The 26,108-nt window shown below is 52.6% G+C and overlaps 10 protein-coding genes across 10 annotated transcripts; 5 read left to right on the top strand and 5 right to left on the bottom strand.

Moving 5' to 3' along the window:
* Positions 1 to 1,460: 1,460 nt before the first annotated feature.
* On the bottom strand, positions 1,461 to 3,966 carry CLUP02_00896 (UDP-galactopyranose mutase; the record flags this gene model as incomplete). Its single annotated transcript, XM_049279942.1, has 8 exons — positions 1,461 to 2,489; positions 2,564 to 2,914; positions 3,023 to 3,103; positions 3,173 to 3,242; positions 3,393 to 3,456; positions 3,520 to 3,700; positions 3,768 to 3,875; positions 3,952 to 3,966. The coding sequence occupies 8 exons, from the start codon at positions 3,964 to 3,966 to the stop codon at positions 1,461 to 1,463; spliced, it is 1,899 nt and encodes a 632-aa protein (XP_049135899.1).
* Positions 3,967 to 7,540: 3,574 nt separating this feature from the next.
* On the bottom strand, positions 7,541 to 11,103 carry CLUP02_00895 (uncharacterized protein; the record flags this gene model as incomplete). The annotated part of the gene is made up of 12 exons (XM_049279941.1): positions 7,541 to 7,707; positions 7,777 to 8,047; positions 8,125 to 8,424; positions 8,490 to 8,550; positions 8,625 to 8,781; positions 8,863 to 9,054; positions 9,108 to 9,211; positions 9,305 to 9,558; positions 9,642 to 10,245; positions 10,292 to 10,441; positions 10,476 to 10,546; positions 10,660 to 11,103. 12 exons carry the CDS (start codon positions 11,101 to 11,103, stop codon positions 7,541 to 7,543), a joined length of 2,775 nt encoding a protein of 924 aa, XP_049135898.1.
* Positions 11,104 to 13,354: 2,251 nt separating this feature from the next.
* On the top strand, positions 13,355 to 14,746 carry CLUP02_00894 (triose-phosphate transporter; the record flags this gene model as incomplete). Its single annotated transcript, XM_049279940.1, has 4 exons — positions 13,355 to 13,497; positions 13,561 to 13,628; positions 13,685 to 14,316; positions 14,372 to 14,746. The coding sequence occupies 4 exons, from the start codon at positions 13,355 to 13,357 to the stop codon at positions 14,744 to 14,746; spliced, it is 1,218 nt and encodes a 405-aa protein (XP_049135897.1).
* A 1,070-nt stretch (positions 14,747 to 15,816) lies between these two features.
* On the bottom strand, positions 15,817 to 16,859 carry CLUP02_00893 (ribosomal protein L27; the record flags this gene model as incomplete). Its single annotated transcript, XM_049279939.1, has 3 exons — positions 15,817 to 15,923; positions 16,086 to 16,422; positions 16,797 to 16,859. The coding sequence occupies 3 exons, from the start codon at positions 16,857 to 16,859 to the stop codon at positions 15,817 to 15,819; spliced, it is 507 nt and encodes a 168-aa protein (XP_049135896.1).
* CLUP02_00892 (uncharacterized protein) lies at positions 16,828 to 17,494 on the top strand (the record flags this gene model as incomplete). Its single annotated transcript, XM_049279938.1, has 3 exons — positions 16,828 to 16,920; positions 16,979 to 17,042; positions 17,100 to 17,494. 3 exons carry the CDS (start codon positions 16,828 to 16,830, stop codon positions 17,492 to 17,494), a joined length of 552 nt encoding a protein of 183 aa, XP_049135895.1.
* A 140-nt stretch (positions 17,495 to 17,634) lies between these two features.
* On the bottom strand, positions 17,635 to 18,429 carry CLUP02_00891 (uncharacterized protein; the record flags this gene model as incomplete). The annotated part of the gene is made up of 1 exon (XM_049279937.1): positions 17,635 to 18,429. The coding sequence occupies one exon, from the start codon at positions 18,427 to 18,429 to the stop codon at positions 17,635 to 17,637; it is 795 nt and encodes a 264-aa protein (XP_049135894.1).
* Positions 18,430 to 18,524: 95 nt separating this feature from the next.
* Positions 18,525 to 19,301, top strand: CLUP02_00890 (uncharacterized protein; the record flags this gene model as incomplete). The annotated part of the gene is made up of 2 exons (XM_049279936.1): positions 18,525 to 19,195; positions 19,253 to 19,301. 2 exons carry the CDS (start codon positions 18,525 to 18,527, stop codon positions 19,299 to 19,301), a joined length of 720 nt encoding a protein of 239 aa, XP_049135893.1.
* A 230-nt stretch (positions 19,302 to 19,531) lies between these two features.
* CLUP02_00889 (4-hydroxyphenylpyruvate dioxygenase) lies at positions 19,532 to 20,788 on the top strand (the record flags this gene model as incomplete). Its single annotated transcript, XM_049279935.1, has 1 exon — positions 19,532 to 20,788. One exon carries the CDS (start codon positions 19,532 to 19,534, stop codon positions 20,786 to 20,788), a length of 1,257 nt encoding a protein of 418 aa, XP_049135892.1.
* Positions 20,789 to 21,167: 379 nt separating this feature from the next.
* CLUP02_00888 (uncharacterized protein) lies at positions 21,168 to 22,866 on the bottom strand (the record flags this gene model as incomplete). The annotated part of the gene is made up of 2 exons (XM_049279934.1): positions 21,168 to 22,056; positions 22,115 to 22,866. Coding segments are annotated over 2 exons (1,641 nt in total), but the record flags the coding sequence as incomplete, so codon positions are not given.
* A 2,861-nt stretch (positions 22,867 to 25,727) lies between these two features.
* On the top strand, positions 25,728 to 26,108 carry CLUP02_00887 (uncharacterized protein; the record flags this gene model as incomplete). Its single annotated transcript, XM_049279933.1, has 1 exon — positions 25,728 to 26,108. One exon carries the CDS (start codon positions 25,728 to 25,730, stop codon positions 26,106 to 26,108), a length of 381 nt encoding a protein of 126 aa, XP_049135890.1.

The following is a 26,108-nucleotide window of genomic DNA, read 5'->3' as shown; positions in this document are numbered from 1 at the left end:
AACCACGCCGTCTCTTTCACCAAGGAAATAAGATAAAATGCCCCCCCCCCCACCGCCGCCGTGGAACTGACGGAGCCGTCGCGACTCATTCACATACCCAAACCCCTGCTCCTCCAAGTCTTCTAGTACCAAATTTTCAGCTCTCAGGGAAATTCTCGAAGGTGTCTTTGGCGGGACGGTGAGCAAGAAACTTAGTGGCGAGACTAGCATCGAATCATCGAAGCTATCCATAACATCTTTTTTTTTTCAAGATTTCTTGTAGATACCTGAGTCGTGGCATAAAATCCTCAGAGTTTAGGGCGAACAAGTTAAAGCCAAAAGACAAAAAAAATGATGTCATTGGCGCACTGCCAAACTAGTCTGTGCTACGATGCTACCCACCTCACTCGGACCCTGAGTTTTTTTTTTTCTTTTGTGTTTTGACTGCGTCGCTTCTTTAGCGTCGTAGAAAAGAGTGCGAGGAAAGAAGAAGACGAAATCAGTAAACTGGTGTATACCCGCTTGGCTGCAATAAACCACTTCGCCACTTTCTTCACGATTTCCGTCTGATAATAACCCAAATCCATTTACCCGCGGGGTCTGGGGATATTACTAAGAATAAAGCACTCGCAACGACCGAGTTGCCTACCGATTCCCTGTTACCCGTGCAATATTGGCCTAGGACTATAGGTCCCTGAACCAGTTTCCTCTGAACTCCATAGCTAAATATCAAGAATCAGCGTCGCACTTACGGAGACGACGAAGATGCAGAATCTCGTATCAACTCATCCGAATTTTGTGATGGGTAGCCTCGATTCCTTGCTTCTGATGACTTGAGCCTCGTAGGCTTGAAATACGCTGACTAAGTAGAATGGGGGAAACGAGAAAACAAGCAAACAAGGACATGTCAGACGCCAGAGACAAGGGTGCCAAACTCAACGGCTCACTGGATCGTGACTTTTTGTCAGATAGACGCTAGTTCGACCGGATGGCGGACCGTTTCCGTTGGCATGCCCATTACGCATCAGTCACACTACAGCTTCATATGCAAGGGTCGCAGCTATCCGGACGCACCTCCGACGCCGAGGCCACACGGGAGACGACAAGACGATATCAGAGTGGAACAAACAAATGCTCGAATGGTGTGAGATTGTAGAAGCCAAACATCTATACTCTATGTAGGTATTCCTTTTCGAGGGCAAGCTGGCCCCCCACGCCTACAGCTGCGCACGACTTTCAACATCAACATCGTGGGTATGGCGCACCGGATGATATTCCCTCCCCCGCCCCAATTCAACATCGTAAAAACTCCCAGGTATTCTCTTTATGCTTAGCCAAAAGCAGCTCCCTTTTTCCTGAGCTTGCCTCCTTCCATTGGTCATGGTCATGCTTCTTTCTATTGCTTTATAGCAACGAAACTTGAAAAATCAATGCAATTCTTTGCCTCCTTTTCTAACAGCTTCCGCCACCATACGGTAGGCTTACTTGCTGTGCGAGGGAATGCCGTTGGCCTGGGAGCCGAAGGCGAATGACGCGGCAAGGCGACGTTCCTCGTTCTTGCGGCTGTTGACGAAGTCGGGGTAGTTGAGCGTGAGCTCGACGGCGCCGTTGACAATGTTGTCGGCGGCCTCGACACCCAGCATGAAAGAGTGGTCCTGGTTGCCGACCTCGTATCTCCAGGAACCGAAGCGGCCACGGGAGTAGATGCCCTGGTCGAGGAGCTTGGGAAGGAGGTCCTTGAGGACTCCCTCTCTCTCGAGCGAGGGGGTGGGGTAGCCGTGGTTGAAGCGGCGGTGGTAGGTGGAGACGATCTCGTCCTCGGGCTTGATCATCTCGGTGTTGATAAGACCCTGAATGCACTGCTGGAGGAGCTTCTCCTGCTCAACGGGCTTCATGGAGGACTCGGAGACCTCAAGCATGATGGACCAGTAAGGGCCCTCCTTGGCCTCGGTAGAGGAAGCCTTCTCGCCGTTGGCGAGGTACAGCGTAGGCAGCTTGACGTCGGCCTCGGGCTGGTTGTAGGGAGAGTAGTTGGAGAAGATGGTGGCGCGGTAGAAGGGGCAGTTGTCCTCGGGGAAGTACAGCCAGCACTTGTCGCCAATGCGGTCGGGGCGAGCGCCACGGATACCGACACCGATAACGTGAGTGGAGGAGTAGAACAGACCCTTGGACAGGCTGACGAGCTCCTGGTTGCCCATGCGCTCGACGAGCTGGTCGACGTTCATGGTAGAAATGAGCTTGCCGTACTGGACCTTGGTGCCGTCCTTGAGGGTGACAATCTTCTTCTCGGCGTCAACCTTCTCAACGGTGCCCTTCTCGCCGTAGCGAGTCTTCTCCTTGGGCAGGGTGTTGGCAACAGCGATCCAGATACCACCGGTACCGTCACGGGCGGGGAACTTGAAGGTGGCGTTGGGGCCCCAGTTACCGGCAACCTTGTTCATGACGACGTTCTCGGTGACGAGCTTCAGGTTGGGAGCAGCAACACGCTCTCCGAGCCACGCGCATTGCATCTGTAGAGAGATTGACGTTAGCAAGCAGATCCAGTCTCAAGAGAGGTCTGTTCGCATGGAGGAAGTAGGCTTACCTTGGTCGTGGTGACAGCCCAGACCTTGTAGTTGTAGGGGCGCATGAAGATGTTGGCAACACCCTCACCGCAGTTGCGGAGAATCCACTCATCGAAGTCCTTGGGCTTCTTGTCGGCGACACGGCACTCGAGGGCGGCGTCAATGAGGCCGTTCATGCACTTAACCTGGTCCTCCTTGGGCAGGATAGAGATGTTGTTCTGGAAGGGGTAGGGAACCCAGATGCCCTTGTAGCGGACGTAGGAGACACGCTCGTGCGTGAACCAGTCATCCTCCTTGGGGAGCGCCTCCTCGATGCAGTCGTCGAAGTACTTGTAGTGGGAGAAGATGACGTGGCCACCAACATCGTAGAGCTGTTCATTGGAAGCTGGTTAGAAATTGTTTCTTTGGCTAAACAACACCCGATTCCTGAGCAATCTTGCTGCTGCGAGGGAAAGCGTGGGAAACAAGGAGGCACTCACGAAACCCTCAGGGGTGGTATCAGTGCCAGCAAGACCACCGGCCTTCTCAGCGGAGTCAACAAGCAGCCATGAGGGGCCGTTCTGCAGTCAATGTTAGCATTGAAACAATGGGCGGGCTGGGGTAGTGGCAATTTGGCGGTGAGGACGCACAATCTGGTTCAGACGCTTCGCAGCACCGAGACCGGTCGGGCCAGCGCCGATAACCAAGACGTCAACGTTGCTAAATGAGGGGGAACACAGTCAGTCGAGATTCTTCAATGATTTGGGCGTCTGGAATGCCATGCAGATCCGGAGCCGTGGCTCTGGAATGGGCGCAATGGGCAAGCGAAAGACATTTGGGACGGAAAGGGGACAAGGAGGAATAACTCACATGTCAGCCATGGTGGGGGATGTGTGTAGAAGGTGTTGGGGAAGCAGCAACAGAAAGAGAGCGGCTCTTGTGGAGGAAGATCTGGCAACAAGAGGAGAATTGCAAGATCAAGGAGCAAGTGATGCACCGAGGGGGAAGAGAAAGCGAAGTTGAGGATTGGCAGCGAAGAAAGGAAGGAGGAGGAAAGAAAAGTCGCGCGGGAGGTGGTAGCCGTGGTCGTTGCTGTAGATATGGGTTTTTGGTTTCGAGCGGTTCCAGAGAAAAAGGGGACACACACCAGGACTAGACTGCCCAGGTACCGAACTCGACTGGGAGGCGAGGTGTGTGTACCTGCTTCCTGACTGAGGGAGGTAGGTAATGAGATGCCTGACTGACTGGTGGTTCTTGCTGGCCGAGGGGACGGAAGATGGTGGTGGTGGTGCTGCTTCTGCTGCCACTTGCTGCTGCTGCGCTGTTACTTCCTGCTTCCTTCCCGCACCGCAACTGTGATGGAGGGGCCAAATTATTATTTGGGACAAGGGGTTTGGCGGGGCCCCCTGGTCAAGGACATGAAGCTCACATTGGTGTCTTTCATGGGTGGGTGCCAAGTGCCAAAGGGTACGTACCGTGCCTGCTATGTACATACCTAAGGTACCTTACCTGGGCCTTAGTGTCATGTTCCAAGATGCTCCGTCCACCATCTCATGGAAGGCACGCCGCGCTCTTCTACCTAGGTACCTAGACACGCCCCCACATTTTGAGATAATCGCAACATCGACACCACGACTGCCGCAGAGAACACACACGCTCCAGTGCTGCCGTTTGAAGGGTACACTTCTTCTACTTTGCCAATGGGATTCTCTCTTCAAGATACTGCTATCGCTATAGATCTCCAGCACCAATTGAATCGCCAGTGTCGAGTCTCGACGAGGTGTGGTTAAGATGGTGGAGACACCCCGGTACACCGTACGTCAGATTTACTGCTTGCTATACCTACCTAATTGGCGGCTGGCGTCGAAGCTACTTTATCTGCAGCCACCATATGCCTCGCTGTCACCAAACGAGGCTCTCAAGTAAAGCAAGCGGCCAAGCGCGTGTGCATCCCGTCTTTATGTATAACAAAATCGTTTCCTACGTCCCGGCGCATCTTGTCCCGACAATTTGAGACAAGGTCTTATTTGACAGAAACTCTCCTTGCCTCGTGGCAACCGCCGCCGAATGACCATGCTAGCATTTGCCCATTATCTCATCCACGGAACAGACTCAGGCCTCTCACTACCCGTGCCGCACTCTGTCTATCCGCAGATGACAGCCCGCACCCAGGCTCAAGTTCGCTCCCTCGTCCGTCATGAGCCAGACAGACCACCTCAGTCTCCTTCTCCTTCTCCTTCTCCATCTCACAGGGGTCTAGGCCCTGGCCTGCACAGCAAAACTGGAACGGGAACGTCGACGGGCGGCGCGGACGGCAGCGAACCGCAACCCCAGGCCGGGCCCTCGTGCTGGCTCGCCACACGCTTGCCTGCCTTGCCTTGCTTGCTTCCTTTCCATTGCCCCCCTTGCTCATATGAACCCCCAACCTCTGGACTCTGGAAGTCTGGGCATTTCATGATTTCATGTGGGAGCGGGAGAAAGAAGAAAGCCGCGGCGGCCGTATGCTCACCACTAGCCTTACACAGTAATACAGGGGGAGACTCTCGACTCACTTGAAAGCTGAGACTCTTGCTCGAGAGGACGACGGATGCCAATGTTACAGCCACCACAGTGGAGCTGCCAGAAGCTTGTCCACCATCGCGCACCGTTTAAAAGACAGGCCATCCGGATACACATACCGCATACCACTGATTTCAGTCTCCGAGTGTCTCCAATAGCGGCACCGGGGCCTGGGTAAGTTCCTGCGACCCACGGCGGGTTACAGAGTTGAGAGTGTGGGTTGCCTGTAATTGGCTTCGCAGACGACATCATAAGAGACGGGTGGGGTTTTTTCTTGCTTTCTCGCGACGCAAAGGCACTGAGCCATATGATCATGACCGTACCACTCGTACGTAGGGAGGTTTAGTGAGACCGAGCCTCGAGAGACATGGGCTGAAAGCCCGAATCAGCCGTCAACGGTCCCAAAAAAGTGAGGCATTATAGACGTGAGCCGCGAGCGTGAGTATGATCCGAGATCAGGCCCGTGTTGAGGTTCAAAGGTGGGATGGAAGAAAGATATGGGCCATACACCCTCCATCCACCTGGGTCTGGTCTGGCCTGGCCTGGTTTGTCCTGTTCCTCCTATCCACAGTCCTCGTTTGTGCGGTCTGGAAACCGGGAAATGGAGAGAGATGTGGAGGCAAACTCGCCTTCGCTTCCCCAAGGACTCGAGGACACGTTCCCTACTTTCCCATTTTTTTCCTTGTCCCCTCCCCCCATAGGTGCCCATTAACCACGTACGTACACGCACCCGTCAACCCGTTCCAATACACTAGTAAGACTCCACCCCACACGACGGATCACCCCCTACGACAGATCACCCAATTCGGCCAGATTCAGCCAAAACCGCTATTCCATATATATATGAATAATTAAAAAATAAATATTTTAAGAAATACACAAGCTATAAAGAAATATATTTAGTATAGAAAAATATTTTAAAAAAATTATTTTACATTATATTATATAATAATATTAGATTTAAAATATGCTTCTTAATGTTAGTATTTACTAGTAATTTCTATACAAACACTAACATTATACTATGTTATATAACTCTTTTATTTATTAGAAAAAATAAAATTTTAAAGTTAATTATTTTTAATAGATTTAAATTAAACTTATATAAATAGCTTTTTATTAGTAATATAAGTATTATTATGTAGAAATATTAAGTTATATTATAATAAGTAGTATTTATAAAAACTTGAATTTTCTAAGCTTATGTAATTAGTATAACGCTAAAAATAGTATATTTAAGCTTAGAAAAATATTTGGAAAATTATAATATTTGAAAATACTTAGCTTTATTTATTTTTCATAAAGTTAGAAATCGTATTTTTATATAGTAAAAAACGTTATATTTAACTTAATAATATCTTGATTATCATAATAGATTATAATTTATAAAAATTATTTTAGTAAGAAAACTATATATTATGTATCTAAAAGTATTTTTTATATATTTGTAATATTATAAAATGAAGTAGGTAGAATTAGTGGTTTTTGACTGAATTGTACCGAATTGGGTGATCTGTCGTAGGGGGTGATCCGTCGTGTGGGGTGGAGTCTTAGGGGTTGGTGTTTGGCCGTAGAAGAACCCAAGAGGAACAGTTCATGATCCACCCTCAATAGGTCCGCAAGTTGCAACCCCTCCATCATAGACACAAGTAAGTATGGATACTAGCAGCGGGCAGAGACTCATAACAAAGTAACAACAAAGGATACAGGCGGGCGGGCATGACGGGAAGAAGCATAGCAGACTGCGACAGACTTATTAGCCAAGTCACCCTACCAATTTGACACCTCAAAGAGATTGACTTTCAAACATGCAGATCGTCCGTAGTGTAATCAACGACAGACAGGCACAGGGAAGGGCCCGCAAGGTTCACAACCCAATCTCGAATCTATGTCGAGCGTACCCGTAGTCGTAGAAAGGTTGTCGCGAAACTCGGAAACACACACCTCACGGCTGCTGCTCCTCATTCTGATTGATGAAAATCTCCAGTCTAATTCGGCCTCGACGCACCGTTCGCGCGCCGCAGCACCCACCAGTGAACACCCACCCACCTTTTCACACACTACCGCAGTAGACGGTGACAGACCGCCAAGGCAAGGGTAACCTATCTGCACGTCTCTTGTTGACCGCCTCCCGTCGGGGATACAGTGCGTTGGTTCCGTCGAGATGCTGCACCTTCATCAGCTGCCGGCAAACCAGAACAGATGGATCAGAAAGGCCCAAGGGCATCGACAGCAACCATATGTGCCTCTCTCTCGTCCTCTGCAGGGTCCCTGGCCCTGCCGTCAAAGCAACGCTTCCGAATGGTCAATTGCCCATCAGTTTGCCGGACGCTGTTGGTGCTGGCTTTGCTGCCCGCTGCCGCTCCTTACCCTGTCCCGGACTCCCGGCAACGCAGATCCTATGCTGGCTCCTGAAGTTCACGATCCTCTTCGGGCTAACTCGTTGTTGCTCTGAACTCCTAGTCTTGGACAACTTCGGTCGTTGCCCAAAGAGGCGTTTGGCTGAATCCATATTGTACCGTCCTGGCAATGAGCGGCGCTTCTCTGACCCGTGAACTGCCAGTTCCCGGATGGCAGATGCTGGCGTGGCGTGCCAATCTCTCCGCCATTCGGAAGTGGGTTGGACCTTCGATGTGGCTTGCGCTAATAATTTTGATAATTCGACTCAAAACCCACTGTCAATCTGCATTCACACGTTGTTTTCGCCTCCATTTCCCAGTCGGGCAGCTGCCGTCCGTCATTTCGCTCAAACTCTCAGACTTGGGGGGCTTCAAGCCTTCACCTGTCATTGTTTTCGTGTGCGTCTGTGTACCTACCGTTGCCGCTGCCGCTGCCGCTCCCGCCACATTGTCATCCTTCCGTGGACCGTGGGGTTTGACCAACCAAGTTGGTATGGTTGGCCGGGGAAGGATTCGACTCATCTTGGCTATCTCTCGGACATTAGCCAGATGGTCGACCACGTTTCTCTGTGGTTTGATTCGCGTGCTACAGAGCCTCCATGGTGACATGAAGTACGGGGCGCCTAAGGTAGGGTAGTCTGGACCTGTTGCAGCCCGCCTTCTCTGAGATTGTCTAGATTGGAGAGCCCTAAGCCGAGTTGCGATGTCTTCGATAACGGAACCCTGCTCAGTGTAATCTCATAAAATGAGCGCAATCCCACCTCCGTGGGCACGCTGCAGCTCGTCAAGAAGCCGTCATGCAAAGCAGCAAAACAAACTTGCCTCAATTTGTTCAATTTGTTGTCCCGCACAGCAGCAATGACACCAGGGCTTGTTGTGAATCGTTTCGGCCTGGCGACAACTCGGCGGTTCTCCATGAGTCGGGTACGCGTCCAAGGCCGAGCCTGAGTCGCAGACAGATACCCAACCGTACCTTTGCTCCGTACGAATAAGTACAAAGAGCCGAAACGTGATATTCGTCGACGTTTTGGACCACGTTCATGCCGGCGCGCCTCAAGCTGCTTTTGCTTCTGCGCCAGTGAGACAAGCCGAAAAGGGACGCCAACAGTTTTGTGATCCAGTGTCCCGTCGCCTCTACCCGCACTTTATCCTAGCGGGATGGGGCGCTCCAATCGCCTGCTTGCAAAAGCCCATGTTCCATCTGCTCATTTTCATCAACTTCGTGCATCGCCAATCAAGATGCGAGCAGGGATATCGTTGTTTCCCGCGCTGGTGCGAGGTGGTCTGCATCTCGCCTTTCACTCAGCGATCGTCGTCTCAAGAGATTTGAAGTTGGTCTTTCTTATTTCTTCTCGCCTTGCCAATGCCCGTGCTGCCCCCACGGAGCCAGCGAGCTCGTTGTGCTTTGTGTGCTAAGGAAATAAGATGAGCCAGGGCAAAACGGTGCAAGGGACTGGGAGACAGGTGGCACTCGGGCCAGGTGCCACCGTATGAACATCTAGCAATCTGGGAAATCTCCCCGTGCTCTCTCTTCACTCCTGATCTGTTGTCGTCACCGCTGGGTCCGCGTTGGACTGTTGATGGAGCATCACGACTTAATTTCGATCCGTCGGTAGTTGTTACAAACAGACGTCGTTCTGGATCCCTTGCCAGCTTTGGTTGTTGGCGATTGACGTTTCCATCCCAATGTGGGATTGCCCCTGCCTCTCATTTGCGGAGCAGCAAAGGAGGCTGTGAAAGTCGATCACCAAATGTTGACCATCGGTCCGTCAGTTGGCAAGTGGTCCATTTGGCAGGCATCTCTGTGTGCGTGGATTAGAGCACGCGTGTCGTCCCCAGCACCACCTCCATACTCCGTACTCCGTACTCCAGTATCGAAAGACGGCCTCTCCCCCGAACAAGACATTTGCTGGAATGCCTGCCCGGCAGCCGGCACAGGGGTACGGGACCCATCTCATCAACATTCTGAAACAGACAAACTGGGCCTCTTGTAGATCAGCCTGGCCAGTTTCGGGGCACCGCATGAATGTCGAATTGATCAGCCGCCGATTCAGGGAAGCACTCCAAACACTGAGTTTCTAATAACAGCAGCCCCAGCTGGAGAATTGCAGCGGAGACTTTGGCTGACAGAATGCTTGGTATCGAGGCTGTGATCACTCACTCGTCGAGCGAGTACGAATGTGTAGCATCGAGCGGCCCGGAGGTAAATACTTTCGTCTGATGAACATTCGGATACCTGGTGCTGTATACACAGGTCACGGGTTAATGTAGGACAGCAAGCTGCAACCCTGCGACCAAAAAACACAAATAGCAACATCAAGGAGATGCAAGACAAGATGCATGTCCCATTAAATAGATCCAGACGGACGGACCCAATGAGAGATTGACAATCCCCAGCTATGTCAGCCTTTCCAAGATGAAAAGTCGCAGCCTTGTCGCAAACACAAACTCGAAGCTTTCTGAGTGTACCACGTATCGATGGTTTGGTTTTGCAGAAGCGGCGTGTTGAGTCGAGGCTTAGTTGTCGGCTCCGGTATCTGAATTGTCGTTCCACATGCCACTTGCTACATGCCACACGGCACTCGTCACCGTTGAGTTTGGACATAGTCGTACTGAGGAAGGATTTGGTACGGCGAGTGTGGCAGCCACGCAAGAGGCAGGATGAGTAAGGCTGAAGTGAGACCTGGCTAGACGCAGAAGTTGGAATGAACTCTTCGGGGCCGAGAGATGATGTCCGAAAGCATGAAGGACGTGAGGCGAGCAGGCTTCAGCCTCCCGAACACACAAAGGACCCGAGCAGCCGGTGTCCACGATCTGCCATCTGTCCGAGTAAACCCGAAAGGCGCCTCAAGGCGTGGCATGGCGAAGATGGCGTCCCATCTTTCAGAGTAGGGCGATGGGAGGACCAGGGGGCAGCTTGGAGCCGCGACCCAGGGACCAGCACCCACGTCCCGGATTCCGCTTTCCGGAACAATTCATCACCAATTTGGCGCACTGATGAGCGACACGTCGACGGATTCGGTCCTTGGAGGCGACGAGAACAAGAGCCGTGAACAAGAGCGAGGGCTGTGCTTGTCAGTCGTAGGACAATCCAAAGTCTAGGTTGGGTAAGGTATCCGCAAGTGAAAAATCCTAGGGTCCCACCAGCTCGCGACTCGTGGGATGAAAGGGCAGTCAACTTGAATGCAGATGATAGGAAACGGGAATGGCTGAGTTGCATGTACAGAGTACAAGCGACAAACTTGGCCGGGTGTCTCGGGGACCTTGTTCGTATAGAGCGCGATAGTCCAGGTGTCAAGGTCCCTCACAGGGTGAAGGACTCGGGAAGAGAAGACAACGTCTTGGGGGTCTGAGACTTGGAGATGTGAAAACGCAAGTGACATGGAAGGTGCGACTACAGGCGGCATCCCATCCGAAGCGGTCTTACCCGCGCAAACCTGGAAGGCAGCGTGGCACCTCGCGAGAAGGAAGCACCGACTGATACGGATAGTGACGGAAGGCAGGATGATGGGGTGTTGAACCGCGTCCGCACGTGTTCGAGAAGGGTATGTAACCAGTAAAGCAAGCGCGAGTCTGACATTAATTACAGCCGAGGAAGGTGCCCATAGTAGGAATGATGCCATCTTGTTAGAGCAACAAGTTAGTGCTCGCCGTAGAAGACGGACAGAAGCAGTATGGACTACTTTACTTTTGCTAAGGTATGGATGGTGCTAATGCATGAGCCTCCCTCCAAGGGAAGCAAGTTTCTTTTCTTCTTTTCTCCTGCGGCTTCTAGCTTATTTTTAAGACCAGTTTAAATTGCAGCGTTGAGAGATAGTGCGTCTAGATCTCAGATACACAGCTCATGTCACCAAATATAGTCATATAGTCATATAGGGCAGTATGTATACCCCACGGTTACCGGCTCTAAGAATGCGTGCCAGTTCCAGAGTTTAGAGGTGGCCTAGTTTACCACATGGCCAGAGACCATGGCCTTAAAGATAGACTTGACGATAACTATGCTACAGCCTACGGCCACAAGTGACAAACGCATTGAGATGTCATTTGGACCCTGGTGACAAGACCTGACCGAGACCTGCCTTAGCTGCGGCTGTAAGGTCAAGGCCCGATGTGTGAGACTGCAAGACTGAGGCGAGGCCGGGGTGGCTTGGCCCCCCTTTCGGAGCAATCATCCAATTCTCTTAACCAACAGTAAGAGCCTCTTTTCGCCTAGCACAGCAGCGAATACCTAGCACCATGGGGGTTGAATAGCACGTATGGATAATGTTAGTGATGGTGCGGAGTACTGGATCTGTAAACGGCCGGATTGGCTGCAAGGTACGGCTACATGTACATATCGGCCAAGGGGACAAGAGCTGCATGAGATGCAGTCCAATGTAATATCGAGTGCCTGCCACAATATACCGCTCTCGAGTCCCATTAGGACTAGGTTGTTGTAGTGCTTTTGAAGGTATCCATAGGAAGCGGATCACTTTCATGAGGGTTCATTGACAAGAGTCAAGTATCGCTTCTCAGGTCTGGTACCAAGACTCGATTGATCTTCATAGCTCTTGCTATGCTGAGCCATGGCAGAAACGACCTTCCTAACTCTATCTGCAGCGCCATCGCCGTCGTCCGACCTGCTCAAGAGTCAAGCCTCACCCACTGTAATACTTCAAGGTTCTGAGGTGAGAAAAAGAGAGGAGCCAGGTGCCGTGGTACCTTGCCTTAGTCACGTCGTTGGTGAGATGCCAAGGACCAGAACGTGGGTGAGCGGGCAGAGCTTGATTTGCGGCCCCTATCCAAGATTGGCAGCACTAATATTAGTCCCATCGGAGCCCCTGAGAGGGTGGCGTACCACGCAGTCGCACCCACGCTTGCCACGGCCGACGCTGGGAGTCTGGAGTCTCTGTCTGGACAAGTGGCCCCCTCCATCCTGCTCTCTCCCTCACAGTTGCAGAGTGGGACCTGGGTGTCGTCTTCCTGTACCAGGTACATGCGGGCTGCGCTCCGGCCAAGGTGCCAACACCTGCTGGCGGGTAGAAAGCTCCACTCTACCAAGTATCCGTGACTGTACATCGCCTGCCGGATCCTGGATTGGGCGGGCTTGATCGCGTCAACGTGAACCTCAATTTCCAGAACAAGAGCAGGAGCAAGGAGAGAGAGGGTACCTACGCAACTACACACGTACCTGCCACACAGTATGCGGTAAACACACCATAGAGAAGGGAAAGGAAAAGGCAAAGGAAAGAGAGAGAGGGGCGGGAAATACCTACGAATACACAACAGACGAAGAAATCGATTTTTTTTCTCTCACGCCCATCGCTGCTAATTGCCGGGGGGCATCCATATCTTTGCTGCACTACAACCTCGCCTACCCACCCCCCTTCCTCTTTTTTCCCTTCCTTCTTCCCCTTTCCCTTTCCATCACCCTGCAAGCAGCAGCTGTCCTCTTTTTCCAGACCTCTATTAAACTGTTCCTGTAAGGTCGTGGTTGTCAAAAGCTTCCTGCTTTCGGCTTTTTCTTTCGATTCTCCCTCTTCCTTCACCACAAGTTACAGATTCAGAAAGCCGTGCTCAGCCCCATTCCAAGGTTTGAACCGGCTCAAGTACCACCACAGGTGTCCGTTAACGTCTAACTTTGGGACCCCCCATTGCATACTGTTAAAGCACCTGTCGCCTACCCCACGACACCTTTAACGAGTTGCTTGGCCGTCCCGTCCACTCGCTCGCTCTCGTTTTTGCGCGTCTCGTCTTTTTTTGCTCCCGAGCTGTATCAACTTGCTCCTACATCAACATCAACCGCCGCTACCGACGACCTCAATCAATCCTCCGCCTACCTCAACCACTCGTCCCCTACACCCTTTTCCCCATTCCGCACACCAAACCGTCACCATGGGTGCCGACGAGAAGACGCGCGTTTCAGGCGAGGTTCCTCGTGGAGAGAACGGCTCTATCCTGCCTACCACGAACCAGGACGCCGAGAAGTCGTCTCCTCAATCCAAGGGTCCTCAGATCCATCCCGCTCTCTACGTCATGTAAGAAACTAGAACCTCGATTTTTCGCTGTTGCGAAAGTTGGCTGACCCAATCCTCTCGCAGTGTCTGGATCTCGCTGTCCTCATCCGTCATTTTGTTCAACAAATGGATTCTCGACACCCTCAACTTCCGTAAGCCGATCGAGACGATAGCTTGGAGCTCTAGGCAGGATGCTAATTAACCACAGGCTACCCGGTTATTCTGACGACCTACCACTTGACTTTCGCGACCATCATGACCCAGATCCTCGCTCGCTGGACTCACGTTCTCGACGGACGCAAGTCGGTCAAAATGACTGGCCGTGTCTACGTGCGTGCCATTGTGCCTATTGGTGTCTTCTTCAGCTTGAGCTTGATCTGCGGTAACTTGACCTACCTGTACCTCTCGGTTGCTTTCATCCAGATGCTCAAGGCTACGACCCCCGTCGCTGTCCTCCTCTCTGGATGGGCCCTTGGTGTCTCCACGCCCAACCTAAAGGTCTTCCTGAACGTCTCCGTTATCGTCGTTGGTGTCATCATTGCTTCCATTGGCGAGATCAAGTTCGTCTGGATTGGTGTCATCTTCCAGATCGGTGGTGTCATCTTCGAGGCCCTGCGTTTGACCATGGTCCAGCGCCTGCTCAGCTCTGCCGACTACAAGATGGACCCCCTGGTTTCCGTCTACTACTTCGCTCCTATCTGCGCTGTCATGAACTTGGCTGTTGCTCTCATTTGGGAGATTCCCAAGGTCACCATGGACCAGGTGTACAACGTTGGCCTCTTCACTTTCTTCTTGAACGGTCTCTGCGCCTTTCTGCTGAACGTCTCTGTCGTCTTTTTGGTAAGTTTTGATGCCTTCAAGATCTCCCAATCACCGTTACTAACACTATCTTCAGATCGGCAAGACCTCTTCCCTGGTCCTGACTCTCTGCGGTGTCCTCAAGGACGTCATGCTGGTTGCCGCCTCCATGGCCATTTGGGGCACCCAGGTCTCTGGTCTCCAGTTCTTCGGATACAGCATCGCCCTCGGTGGCATGGTCTACTACAAGCTCGGCTTTGAGCAGATCAAGGGCTACATGGGTGAGGGCGGTCGCCAGTGGGCCGAGTTCGGCCAGCGCAAGCCGATTCTTCGCAAGCTTACCATCATTGTGTTCTCCGCCTTCGTGCTCTTCACCATGCTTGGCGGCCTGGCACCGACGTACGCTCCCGAGTACGACCCCCACAACCTCATCAACGAGGTCAACAGCCACTTCGGCAGCAGCAGGGCATAGGTTATAGGATAGAAGGCGATAGCATCTTTTCTTTGGCCTGTTATTTTCCTATTTGTGGGCGTAGAGATGTGATGATACCAAACTCTCTCTACGCGACGATTACCCTGTTCTGAGTACATATTACGAACTTCCTTTCACCCATGTTCACTGTTGACCTTTTTTTTTCTTTTTCTTCCTTTTTTAATCCGGAAAACGGAACCGACTTTTGTTTGACTGGGGAGTTACACCCGTGTACAGCTATAGAGCAACGGCGCAGAGCGCAAAAGGGACCAGGTTGCATAGCTTGCATCATGAAGTTCTAATCTGATGTACTCTAGACGGAGGAGGATATAGACATGTACGTACGCAATGATACACAAAGCTTAAAGCAAAGAACGGCGGTATTCCGCAACGAAATGACCGGTGACATGAGGCGATGTGCGCGGGGTTCGAAACTTGGATGCCAATGGTGTAGAAACACAAATCGACTCGGCTCACTTGAGACCACTTACTAGGCATGCCAAACTTGAGTTCGCGAATGGAAAAGAAGCTTCGGCCAGTAAGAGTGTTTCTAGCTTATAGCTGTCACCCTCAGCAATTATGATGCATCAGGCCAGATAACAACATCAGCTGGCCATCGTCGAATCAGTCACCATTATCACACTACAAGAGCGCTCAATCTAAACGGCGATGGTCTCAACATCTAACGTGAGCCGTGGTTTCAGCAATTCGGTCTTGGCTTGTAATAGAGGGTTGTGTGGGTGGGTTACAATATTTTGTGCAACAAGTTATGTGGGTCGCACCGCAACTGAGCCGGTGGGCTGCCGAGTGTTGATGACATGAAATTGAAAGCACTCAGCATAACTAGGTAGGGACCATAGCAACTATCACGACTCGATTTGGCTGGAAAAGTTGGTTTGACTTGCTTATTTCATGTTCCATTGATCATGGCCATCCCACGGCCGAGGGCTGAATCATACCCATCAGTCATCATAGACCCTTGACCCCTTTTTACTCTCACTTCTTTTGTGTCTATCACTCTTCCGGTCACAGCAGCAGCGCGGCGGCATTTTTTCCAGTTTGTTGAGGTATCACAGGGCAAACGTCTTGGATTTCAATGGTTTCTCATTGGGAGCCCTTAAACCGAGGACCTCAGATGCCAATTGATGCTCTTTACAAGCCAGCCCAACTCCCCGACCTGTTACGATTGCAGAAAACGGTTTGTCCTTTAAAATCCTGTGCTTGGTATTAGTACATGTACGAATTGCCAGTAGCCGACGCATAGCCTCTGCCTCGCGGGGAAGGGAGCCCCCGGAGGAAAGATGGCAAACGTTGGATGTGAGGAGAGAGAGTGACATACTCAGAGGCGTGAAGAACCATCTGTTCTTTCCGCTCGTGTAACGCTCCTCCAGAACCTTCTTCACCTGCTTCTTGGCATCCTCACGCTGGGTGACCTCCTTGAAGGTGTCGTTGCTGACGACGCCCTTGAGGCCCTCGAGCTCGAGAGTGTAGCGGGTGGGCATCAAGTGGTTGTAGTTGACAAGCTTGACGAAGGGCTTGATCTTGTTGCGCTTCTCCTGGCGGGTCTTGGACATGCGGCGGGTGATCTTGGAGGGGTAGCGCTCGATGCCGGCGACCAGGGCGTGGCCGAAGGGGTGAGCCTTGTTGCCAGAGTCGACAGGCTGGATGATGACGACCTGCAGAGAGGAACGTTAGCAATCGCTCGGGATTATTGCATGTGTACGTGTGGGCAAGTGCCCCAACACAATCCACCATTGTCCTCCGCAGTAAATTTCGTGGATGCCCTCAACCCAAAATATCGGACGCTCGAAGAGTGTAAAAAGTGTTTGGTCGGACCGGTGTTTCCTCCTGTTCTTTTCGCAATTCGGGATCGTTTCGTATAGTCGTCGCCATAATTTCCTTCCCATAGTTCCCTGGCCAAACACTTTCACACTCCTCGACATCGATGTTGGGTGACCTTCATCCGCGCCCCTCCTTCTCGCGAAGTCGGGGTTGAAAATAGTACTGCGACGGGGTAGGCTTTCTCGAGAATTTTCGTATATAATCGTACCTTCTTGCCGGCGTAACGGCCGTGGGTGATGATGGCGACTCTGCCGACCTTGAGGAACTTCATTTTGACCTGCGCTGTCGGTGGGTGCTGGGCGTACTGGGCGGTTGGTGAAAGTTGCTGCGACGTGAGATCCTGGATTTGATAACCTAGAGGAAATTTCAAAATTGATCCGTGGGAGGGAGGGACCTAAGCATGTGCCCGGTCACGTGGTCGAAATTTCACTGGGGAATAGGCGAATCACTGGTGGTGGGTGGTGCTGCAAGTGGGGGCCGTTGGCAATGGAAGGACGCTTCCACTGACCAGCGTCCGCGCTGGAGCTCTACTGGACGGGCCACTGGTACCCAGGTACCGTGCCCGTACGGCGCTCAGTCTGCTCCACTTCCCAAGCTGGCCACGGAGCTCATCGCGAACTTCCTCCGATCCATTTCAACAACAGCCTAGCTTTACCACGCCCCACGAACGACGCGACCTCCCGCGACGACGACGACAATACGCAAACACACACCATGGCTCCTCCACCTGCGTATATCATCTCCAAGGTCGCGGACCCCATCTTTGCCTTGGTGATTGGACTTGGTGCCGCAGCGACGAGAATCAATCGCGAGGAGAAGGAAAAGGGCAAGACTACACAAGAGACCATTGCGGCGGCGAAGAGGTACGGTGTCTATCACCAGTACACTGGTACGATCTCTGACTAACTCAACCGGATACCTAGACGTCTAGGGCTTCTCAAGGCTTCCGCATAGGCACTCATAGTGACAGCCATTGGCAAGGGAGGAGATGCGACGCTTCAACCGCCTTTGCTTACATTTACAACTTGTTGATACTATATACACCCTTACTCGCCGTAGGATGGCCCATACTCCTTCTTCATCGCCTCCCGGACCATCTGCCCGCACAGCTTCGCCGTGGGATTCGTGCTCACTGCCAGACCCTTAGCGATCTCGTTGCCGTACCTTCCGCCATAGGCAAAGTCACGAGACGCCGCCTCCTCGAACACAAGCTTCGTCCAGCTGGCTTCTCGCCTCCCTTCCGCGACCTTTACGCTGTGCTCCTCTACGAGCTTGGCAGTCATGTGGTAGATGGCGGCGCGCTGCGTGTATGCTAGCGATAGGGTCTTGGCTGCCTGAGGCGACATGGCGCCGAACATTGTACGCGGCGTCAAGAGGGAAATAGACTTTTCACTATCTTCCAGGGCGAGCTTTGAGTACCGGATCAACTCGGCGCTTTCGGGCGCCTGTACGAGTCGCTGCGACGTTGGTGGTGCTCCCGCCAACAGCATCGTGTCTCCGTACAGCCGCCTCAGCGCTTGTACGCGGTTGTTCCTCGCGCTGGCATAGTTGGGGTACGCTTCGATGAAGTCGTCCAGCTTCGAGAGAAGTCCTTTGTACTCTTGCACTGGTTCAGATACAGTTCTCGGCCGCAATCCTGCCAATTGAAGTTCGAGCTGTTGCATGGACATGATGATCTCACGCTCCTTCTGTATCACTCGCTCGTAGACAGCGGCATCAGCGATGTGAGGATCCCGGGGCAGGGATGGGTCGAGGAGGACGTTCGCCGAAGGATCGGATTCGGGGTCCTTGATCTTGTCAAGTACGTTTACGTCTCGTCGAGTCAGGTCCACAGAAGCCATCTTGCAGTGTTGAATTGGAGATTGAATAACTTTGGGAAGAATACTGATGTTCTTTGTCGAAGGAACAGATTCGAGATAAATCGAACTTTTTTGCGATGCGTGATGATGGACCGACTACGCTTTTTTCCGATCTCCAAAGTGACAAACACCGCCAGGACTGGCTGGCAGCACGGCAACCTTTATCAGACGCAACACTTTCGAGCGGCTTCAGCGGGGGGCCAAGCAGCAGATGCTCACATTCCGCACTGCGACGGCTACGAAAGGGTTTCAGAGGCGATGAGATAAGGCACATGCCGTCATGGTGGGTACCCCACCCATCCCACAAGCAGGGAGCCCAGACGTTCCCCAGGATGAACGGAAACAGCGGCTTGGTCGCCTGTGCCCTCCTGTTCTTTGTATTCCAGGTTGAATCTGGGCGGGTGCTGCGCGGGATGGCGGGCATAGCCTGGAGCATCCGAAGCATGGGTGGGGAACCCGTCAAAGCCGCGCCGCACATGGGCCGGCCAGCGGCGGCTTATCGCGGCTCACCGCGGCCATCACACTCGGCCGGCGCCTTTCCGCTTGCGATTGGCATCTCACCTCAACGCTGTACCGCCGGCTCTACGCTTTACCGCTGCCAACCTCTCCTTCTACTTCGGGACGCTACTGCCAGGTATCGAAGCCATTCTAGGATGGCGCCCGTCCCGTCACGAATTGCCTATGCGCAAGGACTGTGGACAGAGACAGGATCTAGAGACTACCCCCGCCCGGGAGGGAAGGTTGGCCAGTGACAAGCGTTAGATGCGGCGACGGGGAGCCACCAATCTGCGGGCGTGGAATGCAGGATTACTCAAGTCCTTGTCCTCCAAAGGCGGAAGTCCGTCGTTGAATAAGGTTCATATATGATAATACAGTGTCAGTGTCTTGGTACATATAAGGATAGACGGTACAACGTACATAACACGGACAGTTCCCCCCCCTTTTCCTCAACGAGCAACGTTTACAATCTCACTAGATTTAACCATCGACTCAATCTGCCTCTTATCAGAGAATCACAACGCACTTACACACGCTCATACTCCTTGACCCTAGTCCTGTCACCCCCGAAAACTTCTGAGTGTCAATGTCCCCTTCTGCTATCACAGACTCCCCGCCACAGCAAGCCGCCTACCCGGCATCAACAGATCTCGGCGATGGACTCGCAGTACAGCATCCGCCGCCCAACTTCCAGGGCTACGATCACGTAACCTGGTGGGTTGGCAACGCCAAGCAGGCCGCTGCTTACTACACTACTCTCTTCGGCTTCAAAACCGTAGCATACAAGGGCCTCGAAACGGGCAGCAGGTATATCGCCTCGTACGCCGTCGCCAACAACGACGTCCGTTTCGTCTTCACCTCCCCGGTGCGATCACTGGCCCACCTCCCCGAGGATGAGCCCATCTCAGACGCGGAGCGAGAGCTCCTGCGCGAGATTCACGCTCACCTCGAGAAGCACGGCGACGCCGTAAAGGATGTCGCCTTCGAGGTCGACAATGTCGAGGGCGTATACAACAAGGCCGTCTCAGAGGGCGCCGATGCCGTTCAGCCCCCGACCGTCCTCAAGGACAAGGAACACGGCAACGTCCTGACCGCCGTCATCCGCACCTACGGCGACACGACGCACACGCTCATCTCCCGCAACGGATATTCGGGTCCCTTCCTCCCGGGCTTCCGCGCCGCGAAGCCCACCACGGCCACCGTCACCCTCCCCAACGTGCCCCTGGCCCGGATCGACCACTGCGTCGGCAACCAGTCCTGGAACGAAATGGTGTCGGCCTGCGCCTTTTACGAGCAGTGCCTGTCCTTCCACCGCTTCTGGTCCGTCGATGACTCGCAAATCTGCACAGAGTTCTCGGCCCTCAACTCCATCGTCATGGCCTCGGCCAACAACATGGTCAAGATGCCCATCAACGAACCCGCGCCCGGCAAGAAGAAGTCTCAGATCGAGGAGTACGTCGTCTTCAACTCGGGCGCCGGCGTCCAGCACATTGCCCTACTGACCCAGGACATCATCACCACCGTGTCGGCCATGCGCGCCCGCGGCGTTGAGTTCATCAACGTCCCCTCGACCTACTATGACACCATGCGCCACCGCCTCAAGACGGAGAAGCGCAACTGGGAGCTCAAGGAGGACCTCGCCACCATTGAGGCGCTCAACATTCTTATCGACTACGACGAGCAGGGATACTTGCTTCAGCTCTTCACTAAGCCGCTCATGGACCGCCCCACCGTCTTTGTTGAGATTATCCAGCGCAACCACTTTGAGGGTTTCGGTGCCGGTAACTTCAAGAGCTTGTTCGAGGCTATTGAGCGCGAGCAGGCCGAACGTGGAAACTTGTAAAGCAGAAACAGGTAGTTAAACCAAATTAAACCTCATGTCAGTATCACACAATTGTTCGTATCCGCACTCGTGATGGTGTCGAACGTGAGGCCATGATGCTCATCTCTCAGCCAGCCAACTTCTTATTGAGGGGGTTCTGCAGGGTACGATAGGTATATTTAAAAACATGGTCCTTACCTGGACCTCTTGCGCCGATGAACTCTTTTCTCCAATTCCTGTGCTCCGTTGATGCTGCCATCCGTTTGTCCAAATGCAAACTGCCGAGTGTTGGCCAACTCTAGCCAGAGCGCTACTTCCTCTCTCTCTCTCTTCTATGGGAGCTCCACGCTTCCTCCAAGATCCACCATCCTATATTCCGTTTCCCATATATCTGTTAGTGTCATGAGTCCACCACCATAGCCGTTCCATTGGTTTGATGCTCATGCGTCCCATTCGTCTCGTTAATCACCTCCATCGCCGCCCCACGGGTGTCACTTTGGCATCCAGGGCAGTTGTGAATGACCTCATGCGCGTAGACGTCGCAGTCGATGCAAAAGTGATTATCACACACCGTGCAGGCGTACCGTCCGCTTTCACTAACCCCCTTCAGCTCTGCCGCTTTCACCGGGGTCGGGGCAACGGGCCCTGTCGTCGTAGCCACGCCATCTTGGTCCTTGCCCTTGTCCTTCTTCTTGGAGGCCTTGGGCGGTTCCGGAAAGTTGGTGAGGCACGAATAGCATGCTTTCGACTTGGCGGCCGCGGCCCAGGTGACCTCGATCCAGTTCCGTAACGGAAATAGATGGTGGTATGAGCGCGCGAGATGGGTGGAGAGGATGAGCGTCAAACTACAGGCGGGACACTCGATGGGCAGACGACACACGCGGGTAGCGCATCGCGTGCAGAGATAGCCTTCGCGGGCGGGTTTTTTATGGCAGGCGCATACGGCTGTCGTCTCGCCCTGCGCGAGAGTGCGCGAGGGGAAGCCCATCATGAGCAGAGAAGCGGTGCTCTGGGCGGCCGTCCGGGTAACGGGTGGGGTCGTGGCGGCGAGGAGGAGATCGCGGAAGTGGGCATCGTTCATGCAGACGCTGTACTGCGTGTCGTCGCCGGCGTTGGTGCGGGTGCATAGTTCTCCGCAGATGGCGACCTGCGCCGCGAGGCCGACGATGGTAACGCGGATTTTATCGGATATGAGGGAGTCTATTGTGGTATGGATGTCGCCCGGGTCGGAGGAGAGGAGGGCGCCAAATACTATTAGGACTTCTCGTGTGCCGTGGGAAGGTGCGTGGCTGTCGGGTCAGAGTCAGTGTCTGTCTGTAAAGCTTAGGGAATGGCGTTATCACGTACAAAAGGGCACCGCGACACATCTCAAGCGCATTCTGCAAACTTGGGTTGCCTGACGGATCTTGGCCCTCGAATTCTTTCAGCTTCTCCAGGTGGTCTGTCGGATTGCCGCTCATCTCGCTGATTCGTAGAGCCACGCCATCCCGCATGCCGACGATGCCCAGCTGCGAGATTGGGTTCTGTTCGAAGTACTCCTTCACGAAGTCGGCCGCGTACGCCCAGGCTACACGATAGCGGTTCGGGAGCATGTCCTTCTCGGTCATGGCGAATGACATGTCTAGCACCAGCACCAGATGTCTGATAATGCCGCGCTGCAGTGGCGTTGTGTCTCTCAGCAGCCTCCTCCTCTTCTCGGCCTCCAAGCTTGCCCCGACCGCGAGACTGCCGTCAGCGCCCTCTGTGACTTGCTCCCAACTTCGCTTGACCTCCTCCCATCGCGCCTTGGAATTGCCGCCTTTCCCCTTCTTTCCACCTTTTCTCGCATCGCCGCCTCTACCGTTGGTCACCTGCAAGTCGTCATCAGACATGTCATGGTACTCGCCATCGGAGTCGGCCATGATGGATGACGTCGATCGGAGGCCCCGATCTTCGTATTGCTTCGTACGTCGGGTTTCGGTCGCTCGATTTCGTAAGTTCAGCGGTCGCAAATACCCAGCGGGACGTCTAGCAGGTCGCGGATTATTTGCGTAGGAAATCAATGGGTGATCGGACAGGTGAGTTGGAAGAAGTGAAAGTGGGCGCCACAAGGCTATGAGGAAAAGATCGCAGCCTCGCACTTTAGGCCTGGGAGCTCCTTGACCACAGCCAATCAGAAGGCGTGTAATGCACACCCTTGTTGGTGGTGCTTCACATGCAACTTACTATTGCCCTTACAGCCTGTTTTAATTACTGAGTGCTTGGCAGATTTCATTCAGCTTGGTGCAGGCGCATGCGAGTACTTTCCCTTAAATAATTCCATGAGCCTTCAAGTCCCCGCAGAGACGGGTTTGATTCAGCCCAAGCCATCGCCCCTGGGAGATGTAGTGAGGGGAATCTCGCAACGACTACTCCCGGGTCACTTGACATTGTAATGTGCTTTTCATTATGAACTTGAGTTCTCGAAGTTGACTTGATAGTGGCAAGCACTCTCAGTCATATCGTTCTGCTGCTGCGTTGATCAGTACGCTCATTTGCTGCACTGCATTCGGGATGGGAAGATCGCTTACCATGCTGCATATATATAATCGTAGTGAGATATCCACGATGCCGCATCCTCCAGTGTCGAAATAGGTACATTGGCGGAGCTATGGTGGGGTATGACAGGGGACACCCGAACCCCGGAGCTCCCGGGGGTTCGGCTTCGCGGTTCTATCCGGATCGGCGCCGGTCCAATGAGAGTGGGGAACTTAGCCGTCCGGTCTTCCGAGGCGACCCAGCCTTGGATGATTGAAGGACAAAGCATGCGAGCAGCCCGTGAAACTGTTCTCTGCCCTATTCAGTGATTGTTTTGCACCTTGGCGAGACGCTGTCACGTCAGAGTATTTCCTCATTCCAGCTTAGCGCATTTCTCAATTTCCAATATCACTGAGCCGGCTGGGAAAACCACGTCAGGTCCTCGTTGATGGTTTCCGGGCTTACCCTTTCATCCATGTAATTTAAAGCCATTCAAGGTCGCGTTTGGTCACCGAGTAACTGAAATCCTTCAGGCCGAATGCTGCTTCCCCGAGCGAACGAGTCTGTCTTTCCTCTACTGGTAATGTAACCTTCTCGTCCGTCACGCTAGTCGCTCCTTTCGTACGATCCGCGAAGTCCCGCGTACAGCTTCCTGGAATAAATACAAGGTTATGCAGGCTTCACGAGATTTTGCTTCAGATGGTGAGTGCCGCCGTGGGTTTCGACAGTGGTAAATATATAACTAGCTAAGGCGCCATGTTGAGACTGCAGCTTGCCTGCCCTCCAAAGACGAGGCGGCATACTAATACTCATGACTGTATATATCATTGAGAGTGCTTGACTGATATAACACCATCTAACAAATCCACGCCGCAAGACCCTCAGGACTCCTTCGAGACTGAGGCGTATGGACCCCAGACTCCAGCACCAGATCGTATTCTCCTCTCATATAGGTACCCAATTCTTTCTATCGGTGCGGCGAGAAGTGAAAACCGGTCTAGGGCGGTCAAGCGACACGTGAGAGTTGGCGAAGACTGTGATTGGGAAGGCTATGGAGAAACATATCCAAGTGACTCCTCTTTGCCGTTGTCCTGGGCATATCACTCGGTCGAAGCTACTTTTTCTCTATACACACTTGGAACATCACTTTCATGTATCTTTTGAGGAAGTCAACATGTTAGAGTATTGGCTTTATCACTTTCCTGTGCATCACTTGATCTGTGTTGCAGAGCACGTCATCTATGGAGAGGAATTATGTCTCCCAATGACACTAGATTGCTGGTATGAGAGTACTACGTTGATGAACACCACTCTGGCAGGAGCCCTCTTTGAGGCTGTTTGGTTGGTCCCGCATAGGTAGCAAGGTGTATCACGAGGGAAAACAGACAAGAGGTTCATGCCTTTGCGAAGTTCGCCATGACAAATCTCGTATTCGAACAGCCATTGGACCCTATAACCTGGCAAAGATGTTATCCCTCTTGAACCGGGTTTTCCCTCAACCCCTTCTTCACCAGAGCCAACCGAGAGGAGGCTTTTGGTTGCATGTTCGCTGTTGACTCCTCCTGAGTAGGTGTACTCACGTTTCCATGATTCGATCTTCCGTGTGTTTCAAAGAGGTCGAGATTTGCTGACTTATCATAAGCTTTCTACCGGAGCCTCTCTGATGCTGCGATGACATGGCCAGAATAAATCGATATTTACTAGAGGATGCCGTCCTGTTATACAGTTGCAATCACCTGGAGCGGAGATCATAAAGTCGAGACTCTGACTGATACTTATCGCAACATCTCGTAAACACAATTCATCTCCTTCCATCCTAAGAGGTCGTTTTTTTTATGCGCACAGCAATCCGGGAGTGTGGAACATGATCCAGGTATCATGTCAATAAAGCAAAGCAGCTTGAAAATATCCGATTACCTGAGATGATATTGGATTGGTTTCGCGTGTGGTGTTCCGTGCGATTATATGTCCCCGTGCTGCTCAAGTAGTAGTGTAGTAGAGATGTACTACGAAATGTGGATTCCTGTTGAATAGCACATAGCAGCTAAAGATTAATGGGCTTGTCATTCAACAAAAAGGACGACTATAATAGAGCTTATGCTAACCATTCGGATGGAATGTGTAACGTGTGTTCATTTCATTATTGACTAGGTCATCTCGAACTCAGGGCGGGGAAAACAAATGAGGCTGAGAATGCGAGGAATTGACATCGCCAAAACACCACACCATAGATAAACCACAAAGACTAAGATCTTGAAGTTGAGGACTTCTACACCAGTAACATAGTTGGTTTCATTGAAAAGGCTCTCTGAATCCATTGTGGGGGATGGATGGTAGAGCCGCAACACCAGCATCACGAGATTTTGCAGTCACGATATGAGCAACTCTGCATCGTCGAACGAGCACATACGACCATACCCATTGGAAAACTCAGGATCCCGTCCGCTCTCCCATAGATAAGCCGATGAGGGCCGGATTAGTAGTTGGGTCGGTGACGACCAGCGAATACCTGGTGTTGTATGTTTTGTTTTGCATTTTTGCCAGTCTGATATCGGGCCCAGTGGGGCGTTCCTCGCCGGTTCAGTGGAAATGTTGTTTGGGTGGATGGCTGGAACGCCGCGGCGCAGTGAACACCGAGCACGATGTAAAAATTTCTATGGGCTTATTTCTGCCATCGAATACAGGAGGCAGCTCTAGTCCAAGGAGTATTGCTGTAGATATTCCGCAACAGCTAGGCCGTCTGCCCTGGTTATCAGGAAACCGGTTCTCAACTGGCACTAGAGGAGGATCATACATATTATCATGGACAGGATCTGTCAGTTTGCAATCCTGGCGCTACGGCTGA

Source organism: Colletotrichum lupini, chromosome 1, assembly GCF_023278565.1.
Source record: "Colletotrichum lupini chromosome 1, complete sequence".
NCBI classification, from domain to species: Eukaryota; Fungi; Ascomycota; class Sordariomycetes; order Glomerellales; family Glomerellaceae; genus Colletotrichum; species Colletotrichum lupini.
The sequence above is the reverse complement of the archived record's forward strand: the minus strand, read 5'-3'. Positions and strand labels throughout refer to the sequence as shown.